General features: G+C 44.7%; 1 protein-coding gene across 5 annotated transcripts in view; it reads left to right on the top strand.

Moving 5' to 3' along the window:
* The window catches only part of Ern1 (endoplasmic reticulum to nucleus signaling 1), a 94,314-nt gene that overhangs the window by 50,506 nt on the left and 16,646 nt on the right, over nucleotides 1-27,162 (top strand). For 4 of the 5 annotated variants that reach the window (XM_006247634.5, XM_017597474.3, XM_039086647.2 and 1 more), the window contains exons 3-11: nucleotides 2,542-2,575; nucleotides 4,359-4,431; nucleotides 9,848-9,920; nucleotides 12,210-12,332; nucleotides 15,286-15,387; nucleotides 16,485-16,746; nucleotides 18,188-18,266; nucleotides 19,292-19,457; nucleotides 24,159-24,277. In XM_006247634.5, the coding sequence (XP_006247696.1) occupies nucleotides 2,542-2,575; nucleotides 4,359-4,431; nucleotides 9,848-9,920; nucleotides 12,210-12,332; nucleotides 15,286-15,387; nucleotides 16,485-16,746; nucleotides 18,188-18,266; nucleotides 19,292-19,457; nucleotides 24,159-24,277 (1,031 nt within the window). Of the gene's footprint in view, nucleotides 1-2,541; nucleotides 2,576-4,358; nucleotides 4,432-9,847; nucleotides 9,921-12,209; nucleotides 12,333-15,285; nucleotides 15,388-16,484; nucleotides 16,747-18,187; nucleotides 18,267-19,291; nucleotides 19,458-24,158; nucleotides 24,278-27,162 lie in introns of those variants that run through there. The other variant, XM_063269670.1, reaches the window with a different exon arrangement.

Here is a 27,162-nt window from a genome sequence, read left to right as displayed (position 1 = left end):
CTGCCTCTGTCAGAGGTATCTTAGTAAATGAGTTTTCAACCTGGTCCACACCTTAGCAGAAACTTGTCTAGGTACCCTGTCATACTGCATATATAACAAGTGTAAAGGAAACCCTGTGACCACATCCCTAGAGTTTACCTTTACCTAAGATGAATGCAAGAATGTTCCTTCAGCACTGATGTTGTTGGCAGAGGGAACCTTCTGTTTTCTACTAATATTCTGTGTCTTAGGATGCAGGGTACATCTGAAGACCTAAGGCCTCAAAAAAATCAAAGTGCCAGTAGATAGGCCATGAAAAGCTAGGGAAATCTGCCTCTGAAGTCCATGAAACTGAGCAGACATTGTACAGCAAAGATCAGGTTATGAGCAAGAATTCACACACTTTAACATCCATGTCTTATTTTTGTAATTGCTAGATTTGTAGCAGTACCTTCTCCCTCTGTTTTACCTGTGGCATCATTAAGTGACTAAAGCAAGCAAAAAAGATGGCTTTTTACAGTGCTGTGCTTTCTTTGGAGTCTGACATTCTTGCTTTTGCTGGCTTGTGTGGCCTGCATGGCTTTGGGGCCGAGTTGGAGATTCTGGGCCCTAATTGCACCTTGCCTGCTCTATTTCAGTTGAGTGAGTGCCGTGTGCCTTTATTTCCTGTCTCTTGCATCAGTCTGTTTGTGAGAGTGGACTGAGAGGTGATTCATGGGAAAGATAAACATGTGCTGACTGACTGAAAGTTCACCCTGTTTCCTGCGTGTTCTTGGTTTAGTGAATTTGTTTGTTTGCTGCCTGCAAACCACATCTGGTGTGTGTCTCCATTGTAAGCAGTCAGCATGTGACAAGATTTGAAAGACTACTTCACAGGAGAGTCCCAGGTGACAGGAAAATCAGACAGCTGTCTGTCACCATGAGCCTCCTGAGTCTCAAACTCTGCATACAAAATCTTGTTAACGCTTCCCTCTCTTCTCTGGAGTATGGGGCTTGGCTCTGGGCTGTGGGCATTAGTTGGCAATGCTGCCTCACTACACGGTCTCTTCCTTGAGGTCTTCAGACGTGGCCGCCTGCTACTGCTACTCAGGTCCTCTCGCCACACTATCCATCCCAGCCAATCAGCAGCCTCATCTTTGGTTATGCCCAGGAGAACCTCCGAAGAGGATTCAGCCAGATTTTACTGCTATAAACATGGAATTACTGCTGTAAACAGAGAAGAAGGAAAAAAAAAACATTTTTTTTCTAATTGGAAAAGTAAAATCCAATCTTGTAGAAAATATGAGAAAAATAGAAAAAGTGAAATTTGGTCATACTTTAAAAAAGATCATTAATATGTAGTGTTTTTCTGTTGTACTGAAGGCTTTCTGTATTGTCACATTATAACCTATGCAAATGTGCCTTTTACCTGACTATATGACTACAGAAATAGAAAACTTAGGTTTATTAGCACTGGGCCTGGTGATGTACAACTTTAATCCCAGCACTCAGGAGGTAAAGGCAGCCATTTCTGTGAGTTTAAGGCCAACCAGAGCTAGTCAGACCTTGTCTCAAAACAGAATAAAAAAACCAACAAAAACAAAATTTTATTAGACTTTTTAGAGGCCTTAATTTTCTGCCAAACATAATTTACCCATATCAGAGAATACTTACTTCATTTATAATGCTATTGTGTGCGTCTTTGTACAATGTATTTTATACTATTTTAAGCTAGATTTTACAGAAATCCAATTAGTGATCACAGAGGATCAGTCCTTGAAGCCAGTAGGATCGCCATAAGTGGCTGCAAGGGCATTTACTATCCGGTTAGCATCAGTTATGAAGTGGGGCATTCCCAGTGGGTATATCTGCTCCATGCTAGGTGTCCCAACAGCAAACGAATGATCCCTGTGGTGGGCACCGGAGAGAGGGCTCAGGGGTTAAGAATCCTGTTTGCTCTTCTGGAAGACCTGGCTTTAATACCCAACCTGCATACAGCAATTCACAAGCATCTGTAACTCCGTGCCAGGCTTCCAATGCCGTCTTCTGGTCTCTGCAGACTTTTTACAAACATGGCAGAGACATGCATGTGGGCAAAACACTCATGTATAATAAAAGTAAATATTTAAAACTTTTTGTTAAATTTATTTATTTTATGTGTGAATGTTTTACCTGTGTATGAATATGCACCATATATGCTTGGTGTCCTCAGAGAGCAAAAGGAGGGCATCAGATCCCCCGGAATTGGAGTTATGGATGGCTGTGAGCTGCCATGTGGGTGCTGGGAATCCAACCTGAGTCCTGTGCAGGAGCAACAACTGCTTTGAACCACCCAGCCTTCTCTCCAGCCCACTCTGTGTCCCTTAGAGTGTACTATGCACTTAGTAAGAACAGTAAGCACGTGCCTACCTCTGTGCCTCTGTGTGCTTCTGTGTGCCCTCACGTATCTTACACAGTGCAGGTCAGCCTTAGTTGTTGGTAGAACTTTAGTTGTTGGTAGAACTTGTAAGTTGGTCCTGGGAAACCTCCAGGGCCCTGACATTTCAGAGCCCTTCTGATGATACTTCTTGTTCTTTTGCACAGATCCAGTCCTGCAGGTCCCAACACACGTGGAAGAGTAAGTTTCCTTTTCTCCTAAGTATTTCCTTCTCACTTACCATCTTATCTAGTTGCTGGGCACAAATATATGCACAAGTTTAAAGTGTAACAAGAATTTTTGAGACATAAGAAATTTCCAGGTGGTATGATAGAAGCCTCTGCTCCTTGAGTGAGAAAGAAGACAGTTGTATTAAAAAGGTTTGATTGAAATGGAGCTTCTTGTTGTTTTTGTCTTCTGTTTTTCTTGAGGCAAGATCTCACCATATAGCCCAGCTGGCCTCAAAATCACAGTGATCTATCTGCCTTCCCAGTACTGTGGTTAAAGGTGTGTGCCACTATGCCCAGCAACTTGAGATAGAACTAAGATTGCGTTTTGAACTAAACTTCTAAAGCCTGGATCTCTCTTTTTAAAATGTATTTACTTATTTAAATGTATTTTTTTGTTTGCTTGTGTTATGTGATGGTTGTTTTGCCTCTGTGCATATTTATGTATCGCATGTGTTGCTTGGTGCCCATCAAGGCCAGGGAAGGCATCAGATCTCCTGAGATTGGAGTTAACAGACAGTTGTGAGTCACCATGTGGGTTCTGGGAATCGAACATGGATCTTCTAGAAGAGTAGACAGGTCTCAACCTCTGAACCCCTCTCTCCATCCTCTGGATCTCTGTTGATTGTGTCACAGCACAGAAAGCAATGATGAAGGTAACCTGTTCTTAGGATGTGTGCATATTCAAGGGGATGTCACCCGTAAGAGCCTGAAATGATGGACCAACCCAAGTCGAGGAGAGATTAGGAAAAGGACTCCTCATTGGCACTAATTAGAGCTCCATCTTTATCACAGTCACCTGATACAAGATCAACCTCTCACTTTCTTGTGGGATCCTAGTGACGGAGGCCTTGATTTGTATTCCTAACATGTTCTCTGATGTCAGGCTCGAGTGTCTGCATTTATTGTTTTATTCAAGAAATGAATGTTTGGGGGCTGGGGATTTAGCTCAGTGGTAGAGCGCTTACCTAGGAAGCACAAGGCCCTGGGTTCGGTCCCCAGCTCCGAAAAAAAGAACCAAAAAAAAAAAAAAAAAGAAAGAAATGAATGTTTGTTGCAAATGACAAAGATACTGGGAACACTAATTAGACTCAGTGGATTGTCTTTTAAAAATTAGAAAGAGGGAGCTGAGATAGCTCGGCAGTTAGGAGCTCTTACTGCTTGCTCCTGCAGAGACTCGGATTCAGTTCCCAGCATGCACGTAGTAGCTCGCCGCCGTCTGCATCCCCAGTTCCTGGAGATCCAGCAGGCCTGTGTGCAGTGCACTTACATGGCAGGGCTGTGTGCAGTGCACATACATGGCAGGGGAGGTGTGGGGGCAGTTGGAAGGGAATGTGGCAAATGGATATGATCGAAACATATTACATATTTATGAAATTCTCCAAGAATAAATAAAACTTTGGATTTGGTCTGAGATGCATTCGACTGTTGCTGTTAAATATTATTTGTCGATGTCCAGGTACAGTGGACATGGAAGTTAAAAATAGATTTGCTAAGCCCTTTTCATTTATTTCATCATCCTTCACAGTATGTGACTTTTCTTTCTCAGGTTGCTTTCCTCCACTTAAGTGGAATTGTGTGCCTCCATGGGGTATTTTAACTTTATGTGACTGATGTGGAAAAAGCAGTGGGTCAAGTGGTCTTCCACATACTCACTCATTTGTCCCCCATGCCATGGCTCTGCATAATTTTGATCATTTTAGTCCTCTGTGTCCTGGGCTGTAGTTTATCATTGACATTTTTCATTTAATTTCTAGGCCTGCTTTCCTCCCAGACCCCAATGATGGCAGTCTGTACACACTTGGAGGCAAGAACAATGAAGGCCTGACGGTGAGGATATTTAACTCCTTATGAGTCCTGACCTGCTTCTCTGAGACCACCTAGGAGCTTTCTACAGATTGCTGGGAACTCTGATTCAGATAGACTGGTAGAGGTCACTGCCTTTTTAGAGCTTCCTAAATTAGCTTTTTTAAAAAAAATTTGTGTGTGTGTGTAGTATGTGTTTGCATATTCATGTTTATGAATGCATATGTGTATGTCACAGTACATATATAGAGTCAGAAGACAGCCTTAGATTTTAGCTCTTGTCTTCTACCTTAGTTGAGACAGTTACTGTTTTTCCACTCTGTGTGCCAGGAGAGCTGAGCTACAGACTTCCAGCGATTCTCCCCCATCTGCCTCCCATCTCTCTGTAGGACTGGTGGGGTTATAGACACTCAACCTATGTGTCTGGCATGTATGTGCACTTTGAGTGTTCGAACTCAGGGCCTCAATGCTTGCAGGGCAAGCACTCTTACCTGCCGGGGGGCTGTCTCTCCAGCCCCTAAATGAGCTTTTGATTGTATAGCCATAGTGCAGAATCCCAGACACATGCCAGCAGATGCTGCTGTCCCAGACAGTACCTGCTATGGGAGGTATAGGGGGCTCACACAGTGCCATGCTTACTCTAACTAGAGACCTTCAGTTTGAGAGTAAGAACTGTATGAAATACTGTTTACTGGTTAACTGTTTACTGACTCTACTTAAAGACACTTCCTGCCAATTCTGCTAATCCAGGTTGGATCCCCAGGACCCAGGCGGCAGAAGGAGAGAACTGACTCCTCTAAGTTGTTCTCTGGCCTCCACACGTGTGCTGCGCCATGCATTCAGTCCCCCTCACAGCACACAGAGATAAATAAATGTCATAAAAAATTTTTTAAAAAAAGTCTCCACCCCTCTCATATTAGAGAGATATGCTTCTCTTTCAGGGAAAGCATGTGGTAGTCCACCACCATCTCCACTTGGGATTTTAGACCAATGAGTCTCGAGTTTTACCACATATTATAATAACCTGAGGTATGCTTAAAAAAGACATTACCAAGCCTATGGGGTTCAAGAGATGGCTCAGAGCACTGGTTACCCTTCCGCTTTCAGGGGACCTAGGTTCAGTTCCCATCACCAACACAGCAGCGCAACCATTTACAAATGGAACCCCAGTTCCAGGGCATCTGTTGCCTTTTTCTGCTTACCCCGGGGTCTGCATGCGTGTGATATACAAACATAAGTTGGCAGTTACTTGTACATATAAAAATAAATAAAACATTTTTTTAAAAGGCATGCTGAGCCTAGCCAGATTTCGGTGTGCATGTCTTCAATGCCAGCACTTAGGAGGCAAAGGCAGTGTCCATGGGTTTGAGGCTAGCCTGGTCTACCTGGAAAGTTCCTGGTCAGCTCAGACTATACAGTAAGACTAGGGCTATATAGTGAAAACCTGTCTATACCTACAACAAGACGGCTGAACCCAGGCTTCATTCCTCTATTGATCTAAGTTATCAGCCTTTTTCTTTTAAGTTCTCCAGAAAAGAAGATTTGTAAATGAACCCACATAGATGACCACCTGGCTTGTGACAAAGATGACATTTTAGCAGGGGTACCTTTTTAATAATTAGTGTATCTCTTAGGAGGGGAATATGGTTCAGTAGAAAATGTTTGCCTTGTATGTACAGAGCTCTGGCTTTGCTCCCCAGCACAAGGGGGTGAACATACAAAGAGATCAGTGGGGTATCCAAGTAGAAATAAGATACCTTAAGTGTACATCCATGGGAATAAAAATCAGTTTCAGACAAATTGTGTATTTATTTATTAATAAATGTGAGATGCAAGATAATAAGGTTTAGGAGTAAGTACTAGAACACTTCATGGTCTTAAATGTCGTTATTTTTTTATATTTTTATTATGTTTGTTTATTTGTATATGTGTATGCACATTCATACCACAGTTTGTAAAGGTCAGAGGAGATGCACCATTATACCAGCCCATAATGATTTCTTAAATAGGATACTTTTGAAGATACCAATCATAAATTTAAGTACAGAATCAAGAGCTTTTCTTCCTGTAGAGAGGAGGCCACAAAGTATTTGAGTCCACACATCCAACATTTGAAAAACAGAAAAAAATCCAAACATCTACATTCAAGAAACAAAAACAAATCCTACAGGGGCCAAGTCGAATCCCAACAACTACAGACACTCAGTGGGGGACTCATGTCTCTGATCCCAGCACCAAGGGGTGGAGACCTGAGGCTCAGAAGTTGGAAGGCCATCCTCGGCTACATAGGGAGTTTGAGAACGAATTGCATTACATGAGGTTTGTCTCAACCAACCAACCAACCAACCAACCAACCAACCAACCAAAAGAGCCCCTGTGCCATTAGGAAAAGACAGATGGTTGGGCATGATGATGCACACATTTCTTCCCAAGTAGAGGCAGAGGCAGGCAGATCTCTGTGAGTTTGAAGCCAACCTGGTGGGTCTATATAGTGGGGTTGAAGACCAGCCAGGGCTAGAGAGTGAGACCCTATCTTAAAGCCTCCCCAAACCCCCCAAAAACAAAAAACAAAACAGCCAATAGAAAGGTAGCAAAGTGTATTCTAATGCTAAATATATACACGAAGAGGTGTCATTAGGGAAATACAAACTGAAGTCGTGAGGCCACTTCTACTCCATGTAGGTGTGAAGACTGGCATATCTACCAGAACAAAGGGGAACCTCATGTTTGTGGAGATGCCAATAGCCAGGACTCTGTCCATGGGGAGATGCAGGCAGTACAACTGGCTCAACAGCAGCACGTGTGACAGAACCTACCGTACGCATGCTTATTTTGCATCCTACTTTTAATAAGTGCTCAATCTCCCAGCAGAGGTGGTGGAAGAGAAAAGTTACTAGGATGTGGGAGTGGACCTGGTCAGCAATAGTTCTTTGGGGACGAGCTTGATCTTCGGCAGCAGTTCAGTCCCATAGCAAACACTGAATACAACTGAGCAGCTGCAGACCAGTCCTAGGCAGGCAGACACCACACATGAACCAAGCAGTCCTGAAGAAATCTTCAATGGCAGCTTCACCACAGGTAAGAGTTCAACAACTCTATGTAAGGCAAACTAATACGTGAATGTCGTTAGTGAAGAACAGTGAGGCAGAGCAAACCAAACCAAGGCTCAGTGCTCTTCCCCCACTGTCTGTGGCATTACATTTATATTCCTTCCTCACAGGTCCTTTTATGTGCTTATATATATTACAACATCCTTTCACCTGTGTCTGCTTCAGGAAAACAGTCTTTCCCACCTCTGCTCCAAGAAAACATCCTGTGTGCCCCAGCAAACCATCACTTGACATAACTGATTTTCCAAAGAAACTACAAGGTTCCACTTCAACCTACAACCAAGTAACACCCCCCCGGCATGTGCCCAAGGAAAACATGACAGCCGGGCTATGGTGGTACATGCCTTTAATCCCAGTAGAGGCAGTCTAAGTTTGAGGCCAGCTTGGTCTACCAGAGAAACCCTGTCTCAAAAAACAAACAAACAAACAAACAAACAAACAAACAAACAAAAAACCCCACGACAGACAGAATAGGTTACATACTAAAGGCTTCATTTTATAAATCTCAAAAGCTGAAAAAACTAGATTTTGTTGGTTTTAGAGTAAAGCCAGATAATAGTTTCCCCTGAGAGTTGATAGCAACAAGAGGGCGCAGAGGGAGTTTCCAAAGAGCCTGAAGTGCTGTCTGTCTGAGGATGTTAGTGACAGATGTGTTTATTTGGTGCAAATTACTGAGCTCTGCTTACGAGTCCCATTCTGCTTGTATGTTATGCTTCACCCGGAAGTTTGAAAAGCCTCCACGTGGTTCTGAGGTGCAGCCAAGGATGGAAACCTTGGGTCTAGACTCTGCAGTGTATTGTGGGCTCCCAGATGGGTATTTTAAAATTAGGTTTCGAACACCTGGGGCTGATGCAGACAAGGGCAAGCCTGGGGGTGGAGCTGCATTTCACCCTTTTCATGTCTTTGCGTTGGTTTCTCTCCACAACACACGGAACACGTCTGTGTTTTAAGCATTCTGCTTGCTAAAAGTAGTGTAGACTGATTGGTATAAGTCATTTCTTTTGACCTTTTTCTTAGTCCATGGGTGTTGCCCCCACTTTAGAGGTAGAGAAAAGACAAGTCAAGGATGGACCAAGACCAAATTCCAGGATTGGTGTTTGGACTTAAAGAGGTGTGATTTCCCACAGGTGCTCTCAGAGCCGTGACAGTGCCTGTCTTGGAGCATAAGACTTCAGAGTGCTGGGCTGACAAGGACTTTCTGATTCCAGAAACATCTGCAAGCTCTAGGCATTGCTGCTACCTTTTGCTGGCATTTTCCTTTTTCTAAGGTTTAGTTTGAATGTTGGAATGATAGGGAAATGCAGATAGTTAATGAACGGAACTGTAGGTAGTAATTAACACTACCAAGAAATCTTCTCTTGCTTGGAGAAAAGGTGACCATGCAGTAGAAGCTACCAGCAGGTATCTGCATGGTTTCAGGGCCCATTCCAAAAATAAAGTTCACCAAAGCAAGCAGAAGGGGCATCAAAAGGTCAGCAGTTTATGATGAAATGTGTTGAAACGTTAGGCATTCTTAAGAGTTTCTTTTCCTGGCGCCTACCATAACTTCCTTTTTATAACTAATGGGCTGTGTTTTCAATAGAGAATTACTTACTGAAAAAAACACTAAAATTCAAACCCTTTTTTTTGCCCACGCAACCATGGCCTCTCCTTCCCTTGAAACTTGGACTTATTTCTAAGTTGCTTCTTTTCAGCATTAATGCCGGGGTAAAGGCATTGTCATTCTACCTAACCTGGCTATCTTTGGGTCAGTTTTTGAAGAAAGGAGATTTCTTTTTCCCTTAAAATATCCAAGACTGCCCCCAGGCATGATGGTGCACGCCTTAAATCCCAGCACTTGGAAGGCAGAGGCGGATGGAGATGGATCGCTGTGAGTTTGAGGCCAGCCTGGTCTACAGAGCAAGTTCCAGGATAGCCAGGGTTATTACATAGAGAAACCCTGTCTCAATTTAAAAAGAAAAGAAGCCAAGACTCTCCATATTTGTGTGGTTTTCTCAGGAAAGGTTTATGGCACCCTCAGGGAACACCTGGACAGGAGACCTGAGGAGCCTGTGCATCCTGTGTCAAATAAATGAGTTGGTGTTCAGAGTTCAGGGTGGAGGGACCCAGAGGCCGTTGGAAGTCGATGTGGAAGCCCAGGACCTCCTTCTTAGGTTCCAACTAGAAACTCCCATCTGCGATGTGCTTCTCTGTTTTTAGAAGAAGTGGGTAATAGGAACAGCGTGTGGTAAAATTACAGTCATTTCAGAAGACTTAGTTAACTTACTTTTTCTGTTTCTCTCTCTCTCTCTCCTCTCTCTCTCTCTCTCTCTCTCTCTCTTTTTTTAAAGAAACTTCCCTTTACCATCCCGGAATTGGTTCAGGCATCCCCATGCCGAAGTTCAGATGGAATTCTCTACATGGGTAAGAGTTCCTGTTTTCAGCACCAAAAATGTGGTTCTTTTTGAAAGCGAATCCTGCATTCTGGGAGAGTTTTGGGTGAGAGTAGGCTGTTGTCACCTTCTTTAAAATCTTTCTGAGTAAAGTCTTTTTCGCCTCAGTTGTGCTTTGGTTGCTCACACCAACATCCTATGGCCAATTAAGAAAGAGCTCGCCGGGCTGGAGAGATGGCTTAGTGGTTAAGAGCACTTCCAGAGGTCCTGAGTTCAAATCCCAGCAACCACATGGTGGCTCACAACCATCTGTAACAGGGATCCGATGCCCTCTTCTGGTGTGTCTGAAGACAGCTACAGTGTATTCATATACATGAAATAAACAAAATCTTAAAAAAAAGAAAAAAAATAGAATCTAAAAAAAAAAGAAAGAGCTCTCCCCCTCTAAGGAAAAATTGACACTATTAATATGGTTACTCAGTTAACAAGCTGTTAGCCGCTGGGTTGGCCTACTGCTGTTATTTCATGATTGCAACATACCTAGCTGCAAATGGGTAAAATTTAAAGTGAATACAAGTCCGAGCCAAGGAAGGGAAGCCAGGCCCTGCCTATTAATTATAGGGCTTTCTTAGTATTTCCTGCTATCAGAATATTTGGTAGCAGCAGCACTTAGCAGCCTGCATTTATAAAGCTGCCTTCATACCTGTGGGGTCACAGCTTCCAAAGCACCAGCTCACCTGCTTTTCTTCAGTAGTTAGGATCCTCAACAAGCTGCCAAAATGTCAATAAAAATGCATTCGGAGCACAAAGAGCTGTATTTATCTTGAAATCCTAGTAGCAGTAATAGCTGTGTTTGTATAGCAGCTTTCTTCTTGAGGAACTGAAAGTGCACATCGCCTATTCCTGCTTCAGGGTTTCTTGCACGTTCCCAAGTCTCAACTGCAGGCTGGTTTTTAAGCTTTTTCCAGGGACACTAGTGCTCCTGCTTCTTGCATGGCCTTTAAGAATGAGGAACTCCCAGCCCAGGGAGTTAAAGGAAATGACTAGCAAACCTCCCCTCCTCTGGACCATGCCCTGGGCCTATGTGACTCTCCTTTGACTGGCTCCAGGCTAGTCTTCCAGCTTTTGCCAGCAATCCATCATCGATGGTCAGAGGATATTGTTTCCGCCATCTTTGTGCCACGTCTTAGGTGATTTCACTGAGTTTATTTATGAGCGTTTAGTTATTCAGTCCATCCATTGGGGCTGAGGGTAGATTATACAGACTGCATTGGTCCTTGAAGTAACCAGATGCCTGTCCCATAGATGGAAGGTATTTATGGTCATATTTACTTGGGTATAATTTACTCTGTATCTTCAGACCTATGAAGACTTTATTTTTGAGAACAGTTAGAATCCGCAAACAAGTTGTGCATGTGTGGACTCTGGTGTGTTACATATGTTACAGCTAAGTATAGCTTTAACAAAGTCTGGTGCCCTGTGACCTTCTCGGGCTTCTCTCTATTCTGCTTCCTTGGAATTTGAATGTAGGAAATAATATTAAAGTAGGAAGGTATAAATGACCAGAAGTGTGGCTTAAGGAACAGAAGTGTACACGTTACAGTGGCTGTTGGCCTTCAAACCAAGATGCCCATGTCTGTGCCACAGATACGCATGCTGTATGTTTTCCTGAAAGTGTTTGTGTGGCTGTGCTGTCTGCCTGTTCATGTTTAATCAGCTGACCAAGGGAACTGTGACCTGGGAATAGTTTACTGGCTAGAGACAAAGGTTGAGATAACTTTAGCCTCATTAGCATCAGGTTACAGCAACTCTGCTGACCAGTCACAGGTACTAGCTAATTATAGTTTCGTGCAGCTTCACATGTGGGCTAATTGGTAGGGATGATGAAGAATATGAATCATAGTTACCAGGAGGTGAGCCCCTAGGTGTGTGTGGTTTATATAGATCCTCATTCGTGGGAAAAGGACAGGCAAGAGTTTTCATATTTACAATAGTTACTCAAAGCAATGAAATCCAACTTGAAAGTTAAGAGTATAGTATGAACATTTTTCTTAACTATAAGGTTTAAAGAAATTTTTATGTCAGCTTTAGGTCATTAAATTAATGTAAGAGTCAGTGGCCCAAGGAGTTAGTATGTTGATATTACCATTTACTTTGTCACTTCCAGAGCACCAGAGAAGCGTCTCCAACATCCTAGGGATTTCAGGTCTGCCTCCCAGCACGGAGGGGCTCTTGACTGGCTGGAAGTGCCACCTTGGCAGTGCCATTTATTTCCGTTTGTGGTGGATGTTAACAGTGAATCTATCCACTACCATTCCAGGTAAGAAGCAAGACATTTGGTATGTCATCGACCTCCTGACTGGCGAGAAGCAGCAGACTTTGTCATCAGCCTTCGCAGACAGTCTGTGCCCGTCAACTTCCCTTCTGTATCTTGGACGGACAGGTAAGAAATAAGCCTTTGTTGTGCAGCCTTCCTGTTTCTAGAGAGAGTGCCCAAAGCTCCTGCACTGGCCTGGCCTAGATTTGTTCTTCACAAAGTGGCCAGAGTTGCACTCCCCAAGCAGCCAGAGTTCTCAGACCCTTACACCCCAGGGAATGTGTCCAGATGACCCTGTTGTGACCCAGCTGCTGCATTGCCCTTCTTGAAATGTTTTCAAGTGGGTGCACTGCCTACAGCTCTCTGAACAGCAGTGCTATTTTTAAAGACTCACAGTGGAGTGGCTCTCTCCACCAGGTATGCCTGGGTTTGCCTCTCTGGCAAGTAAATGTCCTTTATCCTTTCACAGCTCTGCTCAAAAGTTCTCTCCCCTTGAAGCTGTTTGTCTGGCTGCAAGCTCCCACCTTGTCTAGGAACACTCCATTTTAACTCTCCTGTGCTGGGGACACATGGATTATATATATATATATTCAATACGAGTTGACAGGCCTGTTATAGCAGCCATCCTCTCCTATAAAAACCCAGGATCCTCATTTCCAACTGTTAGAACTACTTAAGATGTCTTCCTTTTTCCATCAAGTAAAGCTGTAGAGTGATTCCTATCTTCTTCACACAGGGATAAAAACTGCATGGGTCTCTGGTAGAATTGGGGTATTGGAGGGAATCTGGACATGCTCTGGCTTTGGTGGGAATGTGGGTACTTAGTCCATTAAAGCCATTGTTCCATTATCTATTGTCGTAATAAGCTGCCTAACCTAGTTGCTTAAAGTAACGGCCATTTTGTTGTCCTAATGCTTAGACTAAGGAATTCAGGGGGACTCTTCTCTACTTTTCATGCTGAGATGAATCATCTGGGATCCTGGTTCAGCTCCACGTAAACTTGTGGATAGCCTGTATTTTCTGACATGGCTACTTCTTGGGCAAAAGTGGCTATTAGACTGCCTCACATAGCTTTCTCTGCTTCAGTCATTTGATCAAAGCAGGCCCAGAGCCAAGGGTGAAGACAAAGGCACAACCCCTTGATAGAAGAAGTGACAATGGCCCTGCTCAGTTATTCCTCCCTAGTCTGTCCTCTGACTACAGTAGTGCGGCTTTCCCAATGCAGAACTCGTTCACTTCCTCCCAAGATCTCTAAAACCCAGTCAGAACCCAGTGTCTTGGCATCTGTGTCAGGCATGATGGTAGATGAGGATCCTCCCATCTGGAGACTGAATTAAAGAGACAAGTTGTCACTGAACGTGGTGGTGTACACCTGCAGTCCCAACACATGGGACCAGGAATGCAGTGTAGCCTCGGCTGCATGTGAGTCGAGGCCAGCCTGGGCTGTAGGAAACCGGATCCTACTGAACAGACGAGAGGGATGGGGAGGAGGGTTTTCCTCATGTGCCTCTTTCCCTTCTTCAGCTTGGTCTACAGTGAGACAGGGTGGCTGTAATAAACGTTCTTGTTCAAAGGGGAAGGACAAAGGGTAAAGGGTTATATATATAATTTTAAGAGAAAGACGGGCTGGAGAGATGACTTAATGATTAAGAGCACTGGTTGCTTTATTAGAGGACCTGGGCTCAATCCTCAGCATCAACATGGCAGCTTACAACTGTCTCTAACTCCAGTTCCAGGGATCTGACACCAATGCATGTGAAATAAAATTAAATGAACTATAAAACAAGAAAGAGAAGAGAAAAGGAAAAACAGCTAGTTTTGTAGCTTTCTCAATCTATTCCTTGTTAAGAGTAGGAAACTGGACCCCACCCCTGTTTACTATCTGATTGTTGTACTAATATTGCTCCTTTAAAACTTGGTGAGCTTCTCATGTGCCAAATTATAGTCAGTCTATTAGATAAAGGCCATACCACAAATGTCCACTGGAGAATGTGAGAGTGCCATGAGCCAGCGTTCTCATGACTCTGGCTAGAGGGCCTCCAAAGTATCATCCTAAGTCTTCCTGCGGTCTCTAAGGATAGTATTGACTCTCCTGAGTTTGATTTAACCTTAACCTTGACCCGGAACTTTTCCCCCTGCTGGTAACTCTGGACTTCCTTAGCTAGAGAATCCATTCTGAGTTCTATTTCCTCTGTATCCTGCTTGAAACTAGCACAGCTTCTTCTTGAACTCATCGTCTTGTAGCATGCCCCACACAGCTCAGAAAACCATTTAGCACTTTCTGCCTATGCCTCGTCTCACCAGCTAGATTACCGAGTCCAGCAGGCACCTTTCCTGTCTTTTCCAAGTGACTGCCTAACTAATGTGACTACTCTATAAACTCCTAACTGGACTGCCCCTTTCAGCCTCCCACAGGGCCTTCCTCGCTGGTCCTTTCAAGTCTCCAAGTCTCCTGTCACCTTCCCATCTTCTGCCACCTGCTCCCAAAATCAGTGCCACCCGTTTTAGTTTTTTGTTGCAGTACCATTCCACTTCTAGGTTTCTAGGTATCCATTTCTTTTCTTTTCCTTTTCTTCTTTCTGTTTTTTTGTTTGTTTGTTTGTTTGTTTGTTTGTTTGTTTTTTGAGGGGTGGAGGTGAGGGTCAGGGTTTCTCTGTGTAGCCCTGGCTGGAATTCACTCCACAGACCAGGCTGGCCTTGAATTGACCAAGAGCCACCTGCCTCTCCCTCCTGAGTGCTGGGATTAAAGGCATGTGCCACCACTGCCCAACTTAGGAACCCATTTATAATAATATTACCTATGTCTTACTGTGTAATAAAGAACCCTGGAACTTAGTGGCTAAAAACAGCAATTGCATGGCTAATGATTCTATGAACTGTGCATTTCAGAGCAGAGCGAGGGTGGCTTGTCTCTTGTCAGGTTCGCTCTTCTGTCTGGACTTCAGTCCTCCACCTGGTCTTGGCCTTTCTACGTGACAACTTTGACATACTTTAGTGAAAATGTTCTTGTTGTAACTATTCAGCACCTCAGGAGGTTCCACAGCCCCTCTGTGGTAACCAACTAATCTATATTCTCCAGAATACACCATCACCATGTATGACACCAAGACCCGGGAGCTCCGCTGGAATGCCACCTATTTTGACTATGCAGCCTCACTTCCCGAGGATGACGTGGACTACAGTAAGTGTGCCTGGTGAAAGCACGCACCTTCCACATATAGAAATGGTCGCTCCAGAAAGCAGGATTGTTTTTAAAGTAACCTCATTTATCACCAAGCTCTGGATTGTTCATGGGCTCGTGATGATGGCTTTAGCCAGAGAGAAGAAAGGCACACATTGTGACCTTATGTATCACAGAAGGAGTGTACTGCCAGCACATGAGCAATAGAGTTAGACACTGGCATGTGGCACCAGTACCTCTATTAAGAAGGCCACTCTAGGGAGCTGAAGAGATGGCTCAGAGCACTCGTTGCTTTTCCAGAGGACCCGGGTTTAGTTCCTAGCTTATGATGGCTCACTACTGCCTAGAACTCATCCCAGGAGATCAAAGGCCTTCTAGCCTCTGTGGACACCAGACATGCAAGTGGTGCACATAAATACATGGTACAAATAAATATGTGGTGCACACAAATACACACATGCAGGTACTTACTTGTATTCATAAAATAAATGAGTCTAAAACTCCTTTTAGGTCTACATAGTGAGTTCCAGGGCAGCCAGAGCTACATAGAAACTGTCTCAAACAACGACAACGATCTTGCTTGCCTAGCATGCTTAAGTCCTTGGGTCCGATCCCTAGCCCACAGTAAGAAAAGGCAGTCCACACTTAATGTTCATACTCTAATAACTCCTAGCAGTCACATTCTGCAGCTCAGATGATACCTGTGCAACCTGGTATCTTGACACTGGCTTCTGAAGTCTGACTGTTCTTTCTGGCTCAGGACCTCACACACTGTCCGAACGCCCAGGTTTTCATTGATAGCTATAAAATGTCAGCGTCATCAGCACGTGCATTGGCTCCTTTCCCCTCAACATTTACTATCATTTATTGATAGAGTGGTTTTTAAAAAAGCCAGGGTGGTGGGAAAAGAAGCCTATTTTACATTTATAAGCCAGGCATTTCTCACTTGACACTGAAGAGTTCATTGGAAATCAGAGAACTCCTTGTGACCTGGGAATATTTTAGAAGTCTCCATTTTGATGAAATGACTGCAACTTACCAAGAGAACAGACGTCATGGTTGCAGGATGTGGTTGACATGCTTTGTTTGTTCTTTAGAGATGTCCCACTTTGTGTCCAATGGCGATGGACTGGTGGTAACTGTGGACAGTGAATCTGGGGATGTCTTGTGGATCCAAAACTATGCCTCTCCTGTGGTGGCCTTCTACATCTGGCAGCGGGAGGGCCTGAGAAAGGTGGTGCACATCAACGTTGCTGTGGAGACCCTACGCTATTTGACCTTCATGTCTGGGGAAGTGGGGCGCATCACCAAGTGGAAATATCCATTCCCCAAGGAGACAGAGGCCAAGAGCAAACTGACGTGAGTTGGAGAAGTTGGGACAGATGAGGACAGGGCAGGCAGCAAAGGTCAACCTGGCATTTTGGGACTGCTGCAGTGCAGCGTACCCTATGTGGGGAAGTCAGGAGGCCATGTGGAACTAAAGAGCCGATGACTGGTTCTGAGCTGGAGGGGTGGTGGTAGCACACGTCTTTAATCCCAGTAGAAGTAGACAGAGGCAGGTGACCTCAATGCAGGCCATGTGGTACCCCTTTGTACTTCAGACTATCTCTATGACTATCTCTCTCCCTCTCTCCTTCTGTATTGTGTTTATGGGGATGAAGAGAAAGCCCCACCATGTAACCCAGGCTGGCCTCTGCTTCCTAAGTGATGGGATTTCAGGTGTCTACCTCCTGGACTTGCTGACATTGACTATAAAATATGAGGGGAGACTATAGTACACGGCTGTATATTTTAATCTTTATTACACGCCATGCTCATTTTAAAAATCAGAAAAAAAAAAGTGTCACAGTGTATGTGACCAAAACTCAGCAGGTTGTACTCCTCACCTCTTCCTATTATTAAAAGCCCATCAGTCACTCAACAGGCTAGACCTCTCTTCCTACGCCATAGGTTTGTGAAGTTGAAATATAATCATATATGTGAAAGTGTTGTCTACAGTGAAACGCCATTTAAGTGGAAGGTATTTGTAGAGAGCAGTTTGGATAATTCCATGGCTGACTGATCCAAAGCTCCTGCAGTAGTAATTGGACAAGCCTGTAGGCACAGCTCCCACTGTTTTTCATGCTGTACCAGATCGCTCTCCGATATCTGGGGTAGGAGCAGATCACCAGGAAATATCACACAGTTGCACTGGAGTTTCTTCCTCCCCCCCCCCTTTTTTCTTTTTGTTTTGTTTGTTTTCTTTATTTGAGCAGGGTCTCGTGAGCCTAGGCTTGCCCCAAATATGCTGTGTGTCCTGGGATTACAGGTGCACACTACCCTCCTGGTTTATGTATCTTGTACATTCCTTTTGCTCTCAGCATCTGGAATGGAGCAGTTCCCTGTTCTTCTTTCTGCGGAACCCTTGAAGTCCTCAAAAGCCCACGGCAGCGTGCTGATGCCAAGTGTGGTGGCTCAGTCACCTGAGGACTGGTGCAGGTGCTGAGTACTCGGTCCCCTGCTAGTCATCAATCCAGCCCTTTCCTCAGGCTGCACTGGACTCAGTCTAGTCCAGTCCTGGCATTTGGAGGCAAGGAAAAGAGGCTCTCTGTTCTGTAGGTGACAGGTAGAGCTGGGGCCTGAAGTCCTACTGCCCTGTCACTCTACAGTACCCCTGCCATCTTGATGGTTTCCTTGTGGGAATTGCTTGGTTCATATGTGACCAGTGATACTTGAGTCTATGGTTCTGATATCATAAAAGCCACAGTTTATGGTTTGACCATAAAATGACTTAAGAATGTGTGTTTCTGTTTTCCCTCAGGCCCACTCTGTATGTGGGGAAGTACTCCACCAGCCTCTATGCCTCGCCCTCGATGGTGCACGAGGGGGTCGCTGTTGTGGTGAGTCAACTGCGGGACCCAAAGATGCAGTCTCTTGACTACTTTTGTTCCTTTTTTAGCAAAAAGTGACATTGAGTCTTATGTAAACATCTGGTTAAGAAGGGAAACGCAGAGCTGAATGAATCATGGGCAGCTTCTACCAATCCACATCCTACGTTAAAGCAGATGCTGACAGAAGTAGCATCCTGAAGCCAGGAAGCACTCGCTCCCCATGGGTCTGTGTTCAGATCTAACCTTCAGGCTTTCTTCAAGCTAGTCCCACCACGCCTAGCTACCACTCTGCTAGTTTTGAGGGGTTGCATGGTTCAGACAAGCATCGTGTTTTCCACGATCACCCAGACTTCCCTATTTTTTTTCTGGTTGCTGGTCTCTCACTTCCTTTCCCCTGCTCAAACCCTTTTTGAGTGCCCCATGCCTCCTCAGGCTTCTCCAGCCTGCTTCGAGCATCCTCACCGAGAGACTTGGACATTGTACTCCTGACGTGCTACTCCCTGGGCAGGTTGTCCTGTCTGCCTGGTGAGTGGGTCGGCTGCATAGCCGTGAGGCCACTCGTGACTCTATTAACTCACCGGTGTCTGTGGTTTATTCCACACTGTCAATTGCATTGTCTGTGACCGTATAGATTCTTACATCGTTTCGTAGATTTCTAATAGTAGCTTCTTGGAGTTTTATAATGCATGATCTTCCTGGTTCTCAATACCAAACAGAAAAAATCTGACATGGCAGGACCAGACATGATAGTTGATGCCTGTAATCCCAGCATTTGTGAGATGGAAACAGGAGAATCTGGAGTTCAAGAACAGCCTGGGCTGCTCGAGTTCTGTCTTTAACAAAAGATCTGAAAAGATGTCAGTAGAGCTTCCTTGCCTGGTCCCAGGGTCTTTGTGTCATGCTTTAATGGTTGATGATTGTTGAGCTGCATAAGCCACAACTGTCCCTTTAGGGAACAATGGTTGAGAGGATGTGCTGCAGGACCTAGGGAAACTCCTGCCAGCCCTCCAGCTCACCATATCCCTTCCCCACAGCCTCGAGGCAGCACTCTTCCTTTGCTCGAAGGACCCCAGACAGATGGTGTCACCATTGGAGACAAAGGAGAATGTGTGATCACTCCCAGCACAGACCTCAAGTTTGACCCTGGACTCAAAGGCAAGAGCAAGCTGAACTACCTGAGGAATTACTGGCTTCTCATAGGTAAGAGCGGCTTCTTGCTGGGTGGTAACATGCTGCCCCCTGGTGGGCAAAAGGCAGCCCTGTTGGTTTACTGATGCTCTTCATTCTGAATGCACTGTGTGCTCCGTCCATTTCAAAATGTTTAGGCCTGGGAATATTATTATTTCCAAGGAGTTCCAGAGTTCCAGGCTACTTAATCAGGTCTCAAAAAAACCAGTTTCTCTCCAAGATTGAAGCACTTGATGTAGATTTCAGGCAAAGTCTGCTCCGGGTCTCTCACAGTGACCATGTGAGGTGGGTGCCCTTGTCATTTCCACTGTGTAACTAAGAATACTGTCATTTGAATAGGAATGAGTGGGGATAAGAGGCTGGACAGGACAAGTTTAAGACTCATGATGATTGACAGTTGTGAAAGAAAGGCAAAATACTTATGCCATCTGAGGAGAAACTAGACCCAACAGCTGTGAAGAGTCTGAGCTGTTCTTGGGCCATCACAGAATGGCTCTAGGGGAGTTTCTTTTTCTCAGTGTAAATTTTTGGTTTGTTTCATATTGTTGCAAGGTTACTCAGGCTACCCTCAACTATGCAGGCTGTGCTTCCCCAGTGCTTGGCTAATAGGTGTGCACTACCATGCTTAACTCCTTTGCTCCCTCCCGTAATATTGTCCCTTTGCTGAGGCGGGACAAGGACCTTAGGCATGCTGAGCAGGCTTGACTCTGGGCTGCACCCTGGCCCTTACCTTTTCTCTTCTTCCCATCACTGCTGACATCACTGTCCATGACCCTGGGGTTGACCTAAAGGCCTGGCTACAAAGCTAAGAGGTTGAGATGACACCCCAAGGCGCTGAGCATTGCAAACAAAGGCAAAAGTGGGGGTGATGGTGTCCCTGGCAAGTGTCCTAAGTAAATAGAGCAGCATGGGATTTTCTTAAATCATATCTTCCCTTCCCGTGCCCCCACCCCCTTCCAACAACACACACCAACTCTGATGATCTAGCCTAAACATGAGAGAGGGAGTAAGTAGCAACAGGCTAGAGTAGATGTGGGTGACTAAAAGTGTGGGCCCAGGAAGCAGCAGGAACTGCCAAGCAATGGGTCTGGACCAGAATATGAATACCTAGGAGCTGCAGGGGAAACTGGTTGTGCTTGAGCTCTGGTCATCCATTTGCAGGTCATCTAAAAGACCCTGTTCTTTGTGCCTTTTAATTCTTTGTAGCTGTGTGTGTATCAAATATAAGCAAAGAAAATAATACAAGAACTCTTTTCTTCTCAGAAATAAGTAGTTTGAGAAAGTACGTATGACTGGATCCATGCTGGTGGGAAGGGAGAGCTAATTGAGCAGAGCTCATTAAAACTACAAGGCTACTCAGTTTATGTACCTATTAAGGGCCCATAAACTGCCTGGCAGTGGTTAGGAAGTAGCACAAAGGAAGTGTGTATGAAAGAACTAAAAATGAACAAGAGGAGTCTCCACGGCAGAATATAAGATCCCTTTAAAATCTCTATAAATCGTCAGAGTAAGATGACTAGGAAGTCTAACAAACTTCTAAGAGAGAGCTGAGTAAGGCCCTTACAGTTCTCAGGTCCCCTGTGAGGAACTCTATAGCTGGTCAGCTTAAAATAGGTCAGTGGGAGTACACAACAGCCTCTCATAGGCAGGGCCACGGGTTATACCTGCTAATGTCAAGTATGGCCGTTGGGTCCTGTGGAAGACTGCAAATAGTCTACCCCACATTCACCTTGAAAATAAAATGGTTCGGGGTTGGGGATTTAGCTCAGTGGTAGAGCGCTTGCCTAGGAAGCGCAAGGCCCTGGGTTCGGTCCCCAGCTCCGAAAAAAAGAACCAAAAAAAAAAAAAAAAGATAGGGGCTGGGAATTTAGCTCAGTGGTAGAGCGCTTGCCTAGGAAGCGCAAGGCCCTGGGTTCGGTCCCCAGCTCCGAAAAAAAAGAACCAAAAAAAAAAAAAAAAAAAAAAAGAAAAGAAAATGGATCTAATTACATCCAAAGGTGTGGTCTATTGTTCTGTGTCTCACCCCCAGCAGTGACCCTGACCCGGTGTTCATCATCCCCTAGCACTTTGTCAAATAGGCCTGAACTGCCATTGGCAACCCAATACAGAAAGCTGGTCCTATACCTTTTGCTTCAGAGTCTGGACCCGTTTGCCTAAGGACAGATAATTCACAAAGATTGCGTGTAAGAACCTCGGGATGGGCCTGCAGAGATAGGTTCGAGTGCACAGTGGGCTATTACTGAACGGCCTTCTTCAGCGGGAGCCTTTTTATAAGGAGTCTTAGTGGCTTCTCCAGCAGTCTATCAGTAGGCCGCCACAGCCGTGTAGGACTCTCAACAGTAGGACATCAGGGGATGAGGTAGACAGGGTAGCCCCTGGAAGGACAGCTTCATTTCTCGTGGCCGTTGATTGTTTTTGTTGACTGGCCTTGGTAATCCATGGTTACCCACATTCAGGTACCATGTCTGACGTAGAATTCTGACATAGGCAGCCACATGTGAGAAAACCCTTTTGTAGAACAAAGCATGCCTTAGCAGGCCATGGTATGCATGAGAAAAACTGTGATGATTCAAAACAAAAGTAGGTTTCCCTGAAGGGACCATGTCACACTGTAGGTGACAAAAACCTGAAAAGATTGAGGTTAGATGAGGGCAGATGAGAGATCAAAGAGGGACTTTCCAAATCAAGAAGTGCAAGCTCTGGCTCGTTCCTGCAGGCTTTGCCCTGGTACACATGGCACACAATCTCCAGTAGTACTGGAGAGGTCACGGAGTGAGCACTGAGGAAATGGTGATGTGCTTACTGTGACAGGATATGTATGAACCATGTAAAAAGCCAGGCATGATGCACACCTTTAATGCCAGCACTCGGGAAGCAGGGGCAGGTAGATCTCTGAGTTGAGGCCAGTCTGGTCTACAAGAGAGTTCCAAGAACTGAGTTCCAGGGCTACTCAGAGAAACCCGTCATCAAAAACAAATTGAAAAGCCAAGTGTAGACAGGCAGAAACGGGAGGATTCTGGGACTCACTGGCCAGCCAATTTAGTTGAAACATTCAGATCCAGTTTCAGTGAGAGACTTTGTTTCTTTAACAGTAAGGTAGAGAAGCAACTGAGGAAGATACCTCAGGCCGAACTGGGATCTACACACATAGCCACGAAGAAGTAAAAAACATATAGAGTAAAGGGCCTGAATCAAGCCAAGAGCTCATCCAGTAAGAGAACAGAAAGGAGGGAAGCTGATCCGGCTTTTCTTTTCTTTTTTTTTAATATTTTATTTATTTATTATATCTGAGTACACAGTAGCTGTCTTCAGACACAGCAGAAGAGGGCATTGGAGCTCATTACAGATGGTTGTGAGCCACCATGTGGTTGCTGGGATTTGAACTCAGGACCTCAGGAAGAGCATTCGGTGCTCTTAACCGCTGAGCCATCTCTCCGGCCCCTGATCCGGCTTTTCTAGCCTGTGCACAGAATCATTCGATTTTAAAGCTGAACAGATTTTCAAGCCCGGGTATGACACTCCGGGTTCCTTATCTCAGTCACTTTGTTTCTTGTATTGCACACACTAGATAATGTGTGGAGGTCATAAAATAGTATGCACAGAACAGCAGTGAGAGAGGGCACCACTCGCCACCTCCCCTGTCCTGCCAGCACCTACCTCTCTCATTCTCTCAGGTACTCACCTCTCCTTAGGTGGAAGCTCAAGTGTAGCTCGGAGAAGGACTAGAACTCTGCCTGAGCACCAGAAATGTGTGGAAGGGAACTCGGCAGCCTTCCTAGACTGATGCTACCAGAAAAAGCAATGGAAGCATCACACTGTTTCCTGAGTTGAATACATGCACCCACACAAAAGAAGTAGAATATTGGGCTGGAGAGGTGGCTCAGTGGTTAAAGCACAAATTGCTCTTGCAGAGGACCCACGTTTGGTTCCCAGCACCCATGTCAAGTGGCTCCAGGGGAATCTGTCCCCTATCCTTGGGCACCGCACATACTCACACACATGCATGTAGTTAATAATAAAAGTAAATCACTAAAGAAAAGCAGAAGACTGCCTTCTGCCAATTAATAAATTCTGTCAATTAATAAATCTTGCTTGATTTTTAAAATTTGTATTTCACATGTACGTGCGGGTGTACATGTGCATTTGTATGGAGACTAGAGGACAACTTCAGTTATCATTCCGCTGTTGCTTTTTGAGACAGGGTGTTTCGTGGCCCAGAATTCACTGATAGGTTAGGCTAGCTATCCCACGAAGGGACAAGCTTCGTGGATCAACCTGTTTCTGACTCTCCATTGGATTACACACACTTCATCAACGATTCTCATATGGGTTCTAGCATTGACCTTGGGTCCTCCTGCTTTCACAAGCACTTTACTCACTGAACTCTCCCCAGCCCTAAAATTTCTGTTGGGGACAGGGGCTGTATTTGAGGTATTTGTTTGGAGACAGGGTTGCACTGCAGCTCTGGCTGTCCTGGACCAGGCTGGCCTTGAATGCACAGGGCTGTTATACAGAGAAACCGTGTCTTGAAATAAAAAGATTCTGCTTTCATATTCATTCTCTAGTAGCTGCCTTTACCTGTTTCTCATTGAGTAGATATGAGATTGCACTGTAGGAAAGACTCCCTCATGGGGTAGAGAGGTGCTGAAATTTTGTGTTGAGAGCTACCACTCTGTGGAAACTGTTCTCATAAAAGGTTTTTTCCTCTTGTAGGACACCATGAAACTCCTCTGTCTGCATCCACCAAGATGCTGGAGAGATTTCCTAACAATCTTCCCAAACATCGAGAAAACGTGATTCCTGCTGATTCGGAGAAAAGGAGCTTTGAGGAGGTGAGTGGGAAGTGAACCAGTGGCTCTGGCCTCTCCTACAGGTGTCAGGAAACAAGGACAGGGCTTCCATGGGCCCAGCCCAGATCTTCTCGTATCGTGCCTTGTCCTGAAGCCAGAGAGGACAGAGTAGAAAGGGCCTCTGAGCAGAAGCTGGGAGCTTCAGGCAAGCGTCCCCAAAGCATGCAAACTGGCTGTTTTGCTTCTGTCTCTGGCGTGTCCTATTGCTTTCTTGGTCAGATAACAGAGTGTTGGAGACTTTTTTTTCTGGCCTACATGGCCAGCAAAAGGGGACTTGGAGGTTTCTGAAGGCCTTGGTAAGCAGCTATTCAGGCTTGAACTCCTGCAGCCCCACTTTGTAGGGAGGGGTGATGGAGAGGTGGACTGGACTGGGGAGGTTTTAAAGAACGAGAGCTACTATTATGGGTCGTCTGGGGTCTAAAGAATCACTTTAGAGATGTCGTTTTTATTTATTTATTTAATAGTTTGTTTTTCAAGACAAGGTCTCATGTAGTACTCCTGGAAATCACTATATAGACCAGACGGGCCTCAAGCTCACAAATCTTCCTGAGTTCGGGATTAAAGGCGTGTACACTACAGAGGGCCTTAGGCTTTATCTAAAAGCAGAGGAACATTTCAGTCTTTTAAGTCCAAGGCACAGTGCCTCTGTTCATCACCAGTGGTATTAGCTGAGTTGGAGGAATAGGCTGATTTCTGAAACAGAGATCCTGAGCTTATCGTCTAAGATCTTATTAAAGTCCTGCATATTTATTACTGCATACTTACAAAAACTAGAATGAAGAAAGAGAATACAATTAGTCCTATATCCAGAGGTAGCCATGTTTAAATTTATTGTCTCTCTCTCTTTTTTTTTTTAAGATTTATTTATTATTTATTTATTTATAAGTACAGTGTAGCTGTCTTCAGACACACCAGAAGAGGGCACCAGATCTCATTACAGATGGTTGTGAGCCACCATGTGGTTGCTGGGAATTGAACTCAGGACCTCTGGAAGAGCAGTCAGTGCTCTTAACCACTGAGCCATCTCTCCAGCCCTTAAATTTATTCTTAACCATCTGAGCTTGAGTAAAGGGGTCTTTGAAATTTTTTTTTATATTGGTGTGTGTGTGAGTGTGTGTGTGTGTGTGTGTGTGTGTGTGTGTGTGTGTACATCATAGTGCAGGTGTGAAAGTCAGGACAACTTGCAGAAATTGTCTTTTTCCTTTCACCCAGCAATGAAACTCAAACTGCCAGACTCACTGGCAAGTGTCTTCAGCCAGTGCGCCATCTTGCTGCTGTAAATGAAGGGCCACAGAGGCTAGAAGCCGGAGTCACAGGTGGTTGTGAACAGCCTGATGTGGGTCCTGGGAACCAAACTCAGCAACACTGCAGCACCTTGATTTAACCACTGAGCCGTCTCTCCGGCCCCACAGCTGTCCTTTTAAACACTCCTGAACAGTTAGTATCTAGATAAATGTTCTCCCTCTCACATGCTCAGCACAGACTCTCAGCCACATGCTGCATACCAAACAAACCATACTCCCCGTGCATTGCAGGATACACTGTAAAGGAGGCATGGACACAAGAGGCGTATACCTGGGTGGATGAAAATAGCAACTCGAAGGGGAGAGAAGGGCATCAAAAGCTGTTGTCCTGCAGGGGAGACTGTAGTGGTGTAAGCATGTGGAAAACGCATGTGTGGGGCTGGAGAAGATGGGGTTCTGAGTTCAATTCCTAGCACCCACCTGGTGGCTCACAACTATCTGTCATGGGATCCGATGCCTTCTTCTGGTTTGTGTGAAGACAGCTACAAAGTATTCATATACATAAAATAAATAACTTCATCTTTAAAAAAAATAAAAGAAGGCAAACCCAGTGTGCGAGGCCAGGAGGCTGTGTGTTAGCTTTGTTGGGCAAACGGGGAACACTCGCTGTTTGTGTACAGATCAGGGCGTTGTTCTAAACTGTTTAGGAACCCTCTGAAATTCTGAGGAACTTGGAAGGAAGCTAAATGCTTATTTGATTTAATTCGGAGCTTCTATAAGCATTTTTTTATTTTTCATAAGCATTTAATAAAGGCATCTGATACTTTCTCTAACTTTGGAAAAACAACCTAAGGCAGGGTCTTTATTGCTTTGTTAGGTACGCTAGGTGCATGACTGCATGTGTATACAAAAGAACAACCATTTGGTTGTTTGTCGGTGTGTGTGTGGGTGTGTGTGGGTGTTAAAATATGAGATGTGCATAAGTATAAGGAGGCTAGAAGATGCTGGGTGTCCTGCTCTCACTCACCACCATATTCCCTTGAGGCAGAGTCTCTCCAGTGATCCCTCTGTCTCCACCCTCACCCCACTGATTGGGTTATGGGTACACATATACTTGTACTTCATCTGGCTTTTTATGTGGGTTCTTGGGATTTGAACTCATCTTCATATTTGTACAGCCCTGCCCTGCTTTGTTTTTGTGGTTTGATTTGTTTATAGTGTGGAGATTAAACCCAGGAACTTCTGCATGCTCCAGCTAAAAGAGGTAGCAAATCGATGACCGACTTTCACTAGACTTTTTTCTATATATGAGTTACGTGGTTTTACAGTTTTCCTTAACTAGCAAATCTACTATCAAAGGAGTTGTAGATTTATCATTTAAATTAATACTGAGATTTATCATTGAAAAAAAAATTTTTTTTCTTTTCCTTTTTTCGGAGCTGGGGACTGAACCCAGGGCCTTGCACTTGCTAGGCAAGCGCTCTACTGCTGAGCTAAATCCCCAACCCCATCATTGAAAATTTTTAAAGAATGTCAGGGTCTAAAGGAATTTCCGAGTACATTGTTCTGAAATCTCTGAACAATGGCAGCAGCACTGTAGAATTGTATGGTCTCCCACAGCAG

Source organism: Rattus norvegicus, chromosome 10 (genome assembly GCF_036323735.1).
Source record: "Rattus norvegicus strain BN/NHsdMcwi chromosome 10, GRCr8, whole genome shotgun sequence".
Lineage (NCBI taxonomy): Eukaryota > Metazoa > Chordata > Mammalia > Rodentia > Muridae > Rattus > Rattus norvegicus.
Note: the sequence above shows the minus strand (reverse complement) of the source record. Positions and strands in the feature narration are given on the sequence as shown.